The sequence below is a fragment of the Kogia breviceps genome, chromosome 15 (genome assembly GCF_026419965.1).
Source record: "Kogia breviceps isolate mKogBre1 chromosome 15, mKogBre1 haplotype 1, whole genome shotgun sequence".
Taxonomy (NCBI): domain Eukaryota; kingdom Metazoa; phylum Chordata; class Mammalia; order Artiodactyla; family Physeteridae; genus Kogia; species Kogia breviceps.
This window is the reverse complement of record NC_081324.1, coordinates 4,254,569-4,265,422: the sequence shown is the minus strand read 5'-3', so window position 1 is coordinate 4,265,422 and position 10,854 is coordinate 4,254,569. Positions and strand designations below refer to the sequence as shown.

General features: G+C 40.0%; 1 protein-coding gene across 2 annotated transcripts in view; it reads right to left on the bottom strand.

The window, feature by feature from the left end:
• Positions 1–3,158: 3,158 nt before the first annotated feature.
• Positions 3,159–10,854, bottom strand: part of CYB5A (cytochrome b5 type A) — a 30,234-nt gene continuing 22,538 nt past the window's right edge. Inside the window, exons 3-5 of one of the 2 annotated variants that reach the window (XM_059039701.2) lie at positions 9,767–9,796; positions 6,274–6,308; positions 3,159–4,524 (exon numbers count right to left, since the gene is read on the bottom strand). In XM_059039701.2, coding sequence (XP_058895684.1) covers positions 4,443–4,524; positions 6,274–6,308; positions 9,767–9,796 — 147 coding nt within the window. In that variant the 3' untranslated portion in view covers positions 3,159–4,442. The remainder of the gene's footprint in view (positions 4,525–6,273; positions 6,309–9,766; positions 9,797–10,854) is intronic. The other variant, XM_067015860.1, reaches the window with a different exon arrangement.

Sequence of the window (10,854 nt, the reverse complement as noted above, 5' to 3'; positions counted from 1 at the left end):
CCCGGGCTGCCGGCCTCCGAAATAAAGCAACCTTTCCTTTCCTACCAACACTTGTCTCTCAAGAATTGGCTTTCGAGCCTTGAGCAACTGGACTTGGGTTCGGTAACACTTTCACTCTGTATACGTTTCCAAGGTTCATCCGTGTTGTAACACGCATAGTACTTTTTGTTCTCAAATAATTCAACACTGCGTGAATATTTTATCCATTCATCTGTGGATGAACAAATACTTGGGTTGTTTCCACTTTTTGGCTATTATGAATAATGCTGCTGTGAACATTCACGCACAGGTTTTTGTATCAGTACCTGTTTTCAGTTTATTTGAGCATATCATATTTTGGGGTCATAGGTAACTATGTTTAACTTTTTTTAAATTGAAGTATAGTTGATTAACAATGGTGTTAATTTCTGCTGTACAGCAAAGTGATTCAGTTATACATATATATATACATTTTAAAAATACTCTTTTCCATTATGGTTTATCATAGGGATTTTTTTAAAGGAACTGCCATGTTTTCCACAGTGGCTGTACCATTTTACATTCCCACCAGCAATGTACAAGGGTTCCAATCTCTTCACATCTTTGTCAACGCTTGCAATCATCCGATTTTTGTATTATGGCCTTCTCAGTGGGTGTGAAGTGCTATCTCATTGTGGTTTTTGACTTTCATTTCCTAATGACTAATGCTGTTGAACATCAATTCATTTACGTGCTCATTGGCTTTGAACAACTTCTCTGGAGAAGTGTATAATCAGATCTTTTGCCAATTTTTCAAATGGGTTATTATTTTTTATTGAGTTGTAAAAGTTCTTTAAAAGTTCCTCATTAAATATGATATACAAATATTTTCTCCCACTCTGTGTGTTGTCTTTTCACTTGCTTGATGGGGTCCTTTAAAACACAGAAGTTGTTAATTCTGAAGAAGTTCACTTTACCTATTTCTTCTTTTGTAGTTCGTGCTTTTGGTATCATTATCTAAGAAACCATTGCCTACTCCAAAATCATAAAGAACTATGCCTATGTTTTCTTCCAAGATAATTACGAATCTTTTATTGTTCTTGAACTGGTTAACTGAGAAAACGAATGTGAAAGTAATGCAATTACTTATATATTAAATATTTCCATCTGACAATTCTCAAGTGACTTCTTCCTGAAGAGCTACTGACATGACAAGCATAATCATAAAGGTGAAATAAATTCAGTTTATCAATAAAATATTAGGACAATGAAACAAGAGTTTTCAAAGTTGTTGAATGTTCACCACAGGATAAGTGTTACGTAAAAGTATCAGGTAAATTCTTTCTACCAGAACTTCGAATTGTTCAGTTATTTCTAGAATTCCCCCATGGCTCCAAGAATATGAAAGCAAACAGAATTTTCTCATCTAAAAATGACATGTCATTTTAATGGTTTCTTAAATTAATTTGGATTGAAGGTGAAATTTTTGCAATTGCACCTTTTGCATCGTTTTTCTGGAGGACCCACGCTGCAGACACAAGCAAATTTGTTTCACTTGCTTCTTTCTTCTTTAAAGGGAATGATGAAGGTGGAGTCAACCCACAGCCCCACCCCTGGAAGTATAACTGTTTCAAGGCCAACCTGAAACCTTGAGTCAACTTCAGCTTGGTCCTCGAGATGACAAGTACCACCAGATGTGGAGAGCCCACCCGTGGGATGAGAAAGACCTGCTGCCCACCCACCCTCCTTAAAACAACTAGCCTTTATTTAAGCAATTCTACTTCCAAACTTCACACGGGCTTTGTCTGGTTCACAGTGAATTTCATGACTTACGGGATGCTTTGCGTCATCTGCCTTAGTAGGAAAAAGGAGTGACTAGGTAGAGATACCCGGGCAGGAGGCAACAGTAGAGAGAAGCAGGAATACCAGGGTTACCTATTTCTCCATTTTTTAGGACTTTCCCTGACAGGTGCATCATTCCCACCTACAACTTGGGCTTCATTTTCTGTCTCGATGGCAATGTTCACATTTGACATTCAAAAAACATGTAAGACTGTGATTCAGTTTTAGAACTTCCATGATGATTTCGTGATCAGTGCAATTCTCAAACATCTGTTGATCTTTTACAAAATGTGCCTCCAGATGAACCCTCCCCCCCACTCACTACGGGAATCCCTTGTTATCTTTCTCTGCTGTTTCTGAGACTGATGCCAAGCTTCCTGCATAAGCATCTTCCTCTCCTGTAGCCCCCCCCGCCTGCCCAGCCTCTGAGCAGCTGGACGCAGCAGACATAGAAGTCCAGCCCGATCCCCACCATGATGTCTTCTCTTCCATGCCTGCTCCTCCCAGGAACTTGGTAAGGCTCGCTGAGAGCAGGGACAATATGAAAGCGTGTCTTTGCGAATGCCGACGGCACAGGAGTGGACCCTGATCCCTGAGAGCAATGCTGCATTATCCCGAGTACCAGAGCTCCCCACCCTGATATGGAGCCAAACCAAACTGTGCCTCCAGATAAGGTGACAGTGAACACACATGCAGTCCGAGAAGAGCAGAAAGGAGCCTCACAGAGATTTCTGCACACGGACAGGACATGGCTTTTAACTGTAAATATCGCAATTATTGTACGATTTGCTTTGTTCAAGTTTCACACACCAAGTATCTCATCCAAATTTAAAGCAAGCTCTTCTCTAAGAGATCCAGATGGGGGACATGCAAACATTCACTGCACGTGTGGGCCAGGCAGAGGAGTGCAAGCTTGGTGGTCATTTCATTCCAAGCTTCACAGGAACCCGCGGAGCCCCTATCTATGGCGCGCTGGGGTGGGGGGGTGGGGGAGTGGGAGAGGGCAGATGCAGAAACGCTCACCAGGGCACTGATTTCGTGCCTTAATCCCTTTGGTTATACTGTTTATTTCCACACACACCCTTCATAATGATGCTGAAAACCACGCCCGGAGCAGTGACCCGACTGCTCTCCTATCTTAGAGGAAGAACTGTGGAACTCGACATGGATATCCTTGATACGGTAGCATCAAAGAGCAGAGTGAAGGTCCCACAGTCATTTTTTTTTAGCTGCTGACCTATCCACGATTACATAGTCATGACAGCACATTACAGCAGAGCCTGTAACGACTCGTCTGTCGATGTATCAAAATGCAGAGGGATGGGTCGGGTACTTCAAGTCCATTACAAGAGGCGTGATTTGGTTCCAGGCTTATGTTTATTAAAATCTAAACAAAGGATTCCTCTGCAAGGTATTTTCCCATGTGATAGAGACAGCTGCCCCACTGCCCTCCTACATTCGCTCTAACTTCCAGTGACAAGAAAGGCAGAGGGTAATACATGTCATTGATTATAAAAATCTATGCTCTGTAATTTAAACAAATTCCTTTCCCAATGTATTTAGTTATTTCGGAAGAACTCCATGGCTCGTCAGTCGGCTAGCAGGCCAATGGACAATCATCGCTAACTACAAAGTACTTCCGAGTCTATAAATTCAACTCTCAAGTTTCGACATTTAAAGACAAAAGCACTGGGCAGAGAATAATAAACAAAGACGGGGTGACTGAATCAGTCCACTGAATCAGTCCACACCAGAGTTCTTCATGGCCCATCACCAGAGCTAAATTTCTTCAAAAATCAGATTCCAAATGTCCCACAGTCTCTTTCAAATGTGTGTTTTTACAAATTAGGGAATCAACATTTCTTTACAGGAGCACGTAAACAGTTTTCACCTCTGAAGGAGGAGTCTGTAAAACCTGAGAACCTGTATAACTGAGAATCTCTTCGGAATGACATGTTTAAGCTGAGAGAAGGGACAGTGGTAATGTTCTCTCATGGTTCACAGGCTTTTGTTGATGTTGCTGGTGTTTTTAATCAAAGAAAAGATGGCGTATCTTTTCTAGGTCTTGCAGGCCACTTTCTCTTTTTATCATCTATATGATTGTTCAAGTAGAACAATTATTAGAAATCTTTAAGCTATTATTTCTGGGCCTTCCTTAATTTCCTTAAAAAAAAAAACTACATTGGAAACGTGCAATACCTGATTATTCAATTAGATGAAGCAGCACAAGAAGAGATCCAAGGACACCCCTGCTCACATCAGACAGACAACTTGGATCTGAAAGATTAGCACATTAAATGACTGCCAAATAATCAGATTCCAAACATTAAAGACAATTACATATCAAACAGACAGCCTAACATGGTGGTATGTTTTAAAAGATTGTGCCCACAATAAGCAAATGACATAGTGACGGAACATCAAAACAAAGCTGATGAATAAAAAGGCACACTCTAAAAGTTTGGGAGTAGAAAGAACAGTTCTGTTTGGTTTGTTCTGTGTCTAATGTAGGAGGAAAGGAGAACAGGTGTATATTCCAATCATTGTCAGGTGAAGGGTGCTGTCAGCTGAAGCAGTTAACGGTGGCTTCTTTCTCCCCAGACCAAAGCAGTCTTTTCTTCCATTGGCTTCTGAGAATGTGTTTAGTGTTCCGAGGTGTAGAAGTGATACATCAGGGCTACAACCAGGGCTGAGACGGCTGGGATCACCCAGTTGGTCCACCAGCTAGAAAGAAACAGCAGTGATGCTTGCATGGTGTTCGAAGGAGGGGACTCAAAACCGTGCTCTTTCTCTTTACCATGAAAGTCACCATGGCATGTTTTTATTACTTCTCTAACATTTTTGGAGGAAAAGGTAACTCTGAATTGCTGAAAGTGCAGTGAGTACACAACACATGTCCTGGTATACTGGCAACTGGTCTGTCCTTCCAGCCTTATAAGAAGAGTAATGTCCTCCCAGTTCCATTTAGATCTGTTTCTATGTACTTACACAAAGAGCTATGAATCATTCCCCCAACAGATGCCACCTGGAACTCGTGACTTATCGAAAAGACATCAACTCTGGGTTACATATCACAAGTTCACGAAAGTGAATATTCCTAGCTGGTTTTATTCTAGTTACATCTGTAAGTGAAGAATTGAAAATGGCACTGAACTGAGAACCGGAAGACCAAGGTTCTCATTTCAAGAGAGCCATCAGCAAGTTCTATAGCCAAGGGCAAATCACGTCCCCTGAGCATAAAGTTAAGGAGTTTGAAGCATGGGATTACTACGGTTGCTACTAGCACCACAGCTCAACATTCTGTGATTTTGTTTTGAAAAAAATCTACTCTTTACATGTGTGTGGTTAAGTTTAACGTGTTAATAAATAACATGCCCAAATTACTTAATCTGTGGTCCATAGGTGTAAATTCACAAAAATCCCTAATTTACACATTGTTCAGTCCTGATGCATAGAATTGTTGATCTACTAAAAATGACAGATGATATAGGGGAAGGGTTAGGAAGATCTTCAACACAGATTTGAACCTATAACTTCTTAGAAAATACAAATTAATGTATAGGTTTTAGAATCTGAATGAAGAGCCGGTAACAGCTATGTATACATATATTTTCTGTCATAAACTTTCTAACCTTTAATATTCTTCACATATCAACCCATTCAAAGATCAAGGTCAAAATAAGGATTTAAATTGCAAAAGGATTATAAGTGTAATTTGGTAGGTTTTCAGTTTCCATTTAGAAGGAGACCGACATTTCAGGGGAAAGCAAGAGGAAATAAGGAAATACTGCAGGGAATGTACCAGAACACCGACAGCCTGGGGGCAGCAAAATTTGACAGGGCGAAATTAATAAGCAGGACTGTGTACCTTTGAGCTTGGGTCCAAAAAAATGTACATAATGGCAATTAAACAAGTCAGGATGGTAGAGCTGCCAAAAGTGTCATTATGATCTTAAACTATAATAAAGCAATCTAGTCCCTAGAACAAGTGATTCATGCTACTCTGGATTACTGCGTTTGATTTTAAGACCAACCTGAAGAAGGGACAAGGGAAAACTGAGCCATGCTTAGGGAGGCATAATCATGACAATTTAAGAAACTGACCACATATCAAATGAGGAAGGAAATGAGGAATGTCCGCCTGGAGATGAAAAGATTGCCCAGGTCACAGGACTGCCATGGGGAACAGGAGACTACACTTGCTCTGTTCCTTAAGGTAGATGCAGCTGGAGGGTGAGATCTGGGGTCGCTCGAAAGCGTCCACGCTTGGAGCTGTCAGACAGTTGAGGAGGGAAGGCCCTGGGCAGTCCGGGTGCTATAGGTGGAGATGACCCCTGGCCTGCCCACTGAGAGGCACACGGCGGGAGCCGGAGCAACAGAGGTGCCTCGGATGAGGGGAGAGGCCCACAGTCCAACTCTGATTTTAGGAGCCTTCCGATCACAATAATGCTTTTAAAGAAAAATATCACATACCTGGAATTGGAATCGATAGTAGTGATGAGAGTTTCCTGAAACACAAGAGAAAAAGTAAAGTAAGTTAAAGGGAACATCTAAACATTTATTCAACTGACTAAAACCTGTTTTAAAACAAGATCACAATAGTTTATTCAATTCATTCTTCTTATTCAGTGCATTCTTCAAAAAAAGTTGAAAGGGAAAATTATATCATAAACTTCTCACCTGAATACCTAATTTCACCATTTTTTCAGAAGAAAAAAAATTAGATAATTTGAAAGAAAATGTTAAAAATTAATAGGCTAGCTAAAATATTCTGCACATCTAAATAATTTAACAAAGAAACCGAACACAGGTATCATTTATACATACACAGAACCTATCATTATCTTTAAGTTTCATTCTTCAAAAGCATGAATGAAATGTTCAATAAAAACATCAGTTATTTCATCAAATCTCATATGAAGTAAAAGTGTACTCAGATGATATAAAAAGACATGTCAACCAAAAAGAAAAAATAAGAAGTATCATTTAAATTATTACAGTCTGGACCACCTTTCCTGGCCTTCTTTAACTCTGTCAAGAAGGCTCTAAAAAGACACTGGAGGCGTCACAGGCTGACTTCACACTGTCACCCACCAAGAAACCTTCAAATGCCGCGATCTTTCACAGTTACAGCCTGTATTATTTTCCAGCACTTTCTGAGAGGGGTCCTTCCTGTCAGTACCATGAAAATGAACTATGGATGGCTCTGGGAAGATGCATACTTCCCCAAACAGTTGGGTAACTAAGGCCTAGTGAAATGTAAGCTTTCTCGGGCTTAAAAACTTGTTAAGAAGCATTCTTTTGAAGCGCCACACCAGCAAAAGTATTAGTGCCTCAAAGAAAGGTAGCCAGAAACAAGGCAGCTTCACAGAGAGTTCTATCTCTGTAGTTTCCCAAAACATAAGATAAAAAACCATTAGCAAAAAGATCAGCGATTTGCAGTGAGGCAAAGCTACACACAGCAAGGCGAGTTAAAGACATTCCCGTGAAAAGGTAGAAACCTTCCAGGAAGAGCAAGCAAAGCAGTTATGAGACCCACCAACCTGGTAACATGGCCTTTATGATTCCTGACACAGGAGGAGGGAAAAAAATAGTCATTTAAAAGAAAATTTCACAGTTATTATCTTTTTAAGCAATATTAAATCTTAGAGACTACAAAAAGTATTCATAACTACTGCAAGATTAGGTTTCAAATTTTGTGTAGATGAATAAAATTAATAAGGATTACTAGAAGTAACTGGACAATGAGAAAATATTATTTAGAGACATATAAAGAAAGACATAATCAGTTCTGAAACAAATACAACAGTTCATTTAAGGTAAAATGTTATTGTCACACTAGAAAGCTAAGCCTGAAATAGTAAACAGAAGGCAAACATGGATCTGTTATTTTGTTATACCGAGCACATGCATTTCACCAAACATGCTGACAACTCAGCATGGAAACTTGGCTGGCTTGCCTTCCACTACTAGTGCAGCATCACCACCAGCAACAATGATCCTCTAGAGAGGTGAACTGTAAAAGATAATATGCATTTTTGATTGCTTACTATCTGCTAGGCTCTTAACCCAGGGACGCTTAAGAGTTAAGGCAAGTTTGAATTACCACTTAGCACTTGGGCCACAGTTGGGTTTTGGTATGTAGCTAACAAATTTGTCAGAACAGGGAAAAAAGACTCTGGTCTTTATTACAGGCTGTGCCTCCTGTTCACTCCGTGACCTTGAGGGGTTCAATTTCAAGTAGTGAAAAGGTTAACACTGAAATCAGTACATGATAAGCTCTCAATAAAAGCATGCAAAGCCCACCGAGCTTTTGCAAATCAAAGCCACCTCATTTATAACTTCATCTCACTTAGCCTATTTCTTCACTGGAAGGCTTTCCTAAAAATACTGCTGATGGAGTGATGCCTTTTATGCGAAGGCTAGAGCCTAAGGGAGGCATGAGAGACTTGCAACTGCCAAGCCTTAAGTGGGTGCTAGCAGTGGTTCTGCAGTGTGTGACCTTAAACAAGGTCAAAGCTTGGAACAAGGTTGAGTTTCATTGCCTTCACCTTCCCTTGAAGGTCCAGGGATTCCCCCATGATATCATGAGAACCAAATCAATTCACTAACATAGCAATGTTTTGAAAACTGCAACCACAAAAACCTATCAGTAGGTATTGCCACTAATGATATCGTCCATGTCAAATTGATAGATATGAATTTGCTTACTTAAAAATGCGTCTCTGTGTCTACAAATATCTTAACTTGGCAACTTCACCTGTTTCCCTTTGGGCAGGTTCAAGCTAATAATCTTTGGTGCAGCTTATTTCACAATTCGAATATCTTCAGCAGGCAAAATTTCAAAAATTCAGACCACAATGCACATTTATCAGACTGGAGATAGATGGAATGGTTTTAAGACACACCCAACAAGGAACACTCTCTTCTAATAAACTAGAAGCACAGAAAAGACAAATCTAGGAAAGTGGTCATGCAGTTTCTTTCACTGTGTTTGCTTATGGCCTCTAAGAAAAATAGCAAGTTCCTGTCCCATATTCCTCCAGTTCTGCTCTAAAGTCAGCAAAGTCACCTATGTTCTAAAGGAAGAGTCTGTCTCTCAGAAGTAAAAGTTATGTAGGAGATCTTAGCTCTAATCGGTGCTTGCTTTCTGCTGGTAGGAATCGTGGTTCAGGACATGGTTGGACCTACATTAGCTCCAAGTTCAGGTAACAAGCCTTAGCAAACCCTTGTTTTACTACAGCTGAATGATATGCACCAAGCTTACTAACATAATGAACACCTAATGGGAAAAATTACACTTTTTCCCTGACAGACTTTGGAGAAAAAGCGAAAAACTTCATGTCACAGAATTTCAACAGTCCAAAAAGGAGCCTCAAAAGAGGTACTAAGTCATCTAAGTGAGGTGATCAGTTCAGAGAGAAGGGCTAGTGAACCAGGACATAAAAGTAGCACTACTAGAATTATTTTCCTTTCTTAAGGAAAAATACATCAAAAAGTTCTTTAATTAGCATTAAATTCAACCAACAAATATTTACCGAACACCTACTATGTCCCAGAGACGTGAAGATGAAGAAGACATAGGTAGTGTCCTTAAAGGTTTAAGTATTAAGACCTCTGCTCAGATTTTAAGTTCCCTGAAAAGAAGGTTTATGTCAAATCTTTCAGATCAGAAGCACAATGCTACTTACACAAAGTAGCTCTTCAAAAGGTACCTGTTGATAATTATGGTGAAAAAGTTATTTTAAGTATTGAGAGTCTTGTGACAAGAATACACAAGCTATCCAAATGAAATATACTGACCGGCCTAAACAAACAAAAAATTTTGCTGAGACAACAGGGTACATATTCATCTAACCTAGAAAGACCTATGCTGGCCTCAGGTAAATAAATGCCCTCCAGTTTGACAGGTATGAAATACAGCACAGATAACTATAGCCGAGATACTGGAGATGGTCACACTTACCGAAGGCTTGGTTATCTTTGACCTGTCATCCTGCAATTAAGAAAAAAAAAAGTGAAGTCCATTATGAAAGGAAAAACATCTGTAAAACTCATTTCCAAAGTACTCGCTTTTACTGAGATTTTAAAAAAAGAAATTATTATTCAGTAATTAGCATTTTAGGTTCCATCTAGGTTATCAAATAGTTTGATCCATCTGACTGCAAAAATTAATAGCAGATTACGTGCCTAGATTTACTTCGATGTAGCGTTCCAAAGTTTAAAATAGCATCCATGATAGTCATATTTATATGCTGATCTGTATATATATTTATGAGACCCGGATTCTGATCTGTAATTCAGGGAGCAGCTGAGACCTAATTAGATTCTTCCCTTCTATCCTCTGAAATTCACTTTGAGGTGGGGGGGTGGGGGTGGGGTGTGTGTGTGTAATTTGTGTGTGTGTGTGTAATTTGTGTGGTATCCTCAGTGAATTCCTGCAGTCTCCCAATTATAGGGTTATAAACCACTCTCTAAAGGGTGATCACAGGTGAGGCAGGAATGCTGCAGTCACAGCCTAAAATCCCACCTGCTCTAGCCTCACAAGCTTTGGAATGGAAAGAAGGACAGGATGGAACACTTTAAGGGAAGGCCTTTCCAATTACCATACAACTATTTCGCTTTGGTGACATATGAAGATAAAGATGAAAATATGTGGATGAATAAACCTTCCTGATAAATGAAGCTTCCTTTCTCAAAGTACCATCTCCCACCACCAAAAAAACCACATCCCACTCAATGGAAACTGCTCTAAAAGAGATTTCCTACCTCCAGGCATTCCCCAAAGAGCCTACTTCAACCTTTCCTTTATTCACAGCCACGACAAGAAGCATCAATCAGATGCAACAAAACTGTTTGTATGGCTGTTTTTCATATGGTTTCTAGGTGTGCTCACTGGGGTTGAGGCTATTTGCTGTTTTTTTTCTTGTTGGAGTCCGCTTCTAGGAGCACCTCCACCCCTTCAGGCTGGCCACTGGTAACGTGCCCAGAGCTGGGGGAGGAGAAAGGAAGGCACTGGCTCAGAAGAGAGGTCCAGGCTCTCTCTAGAGGTGA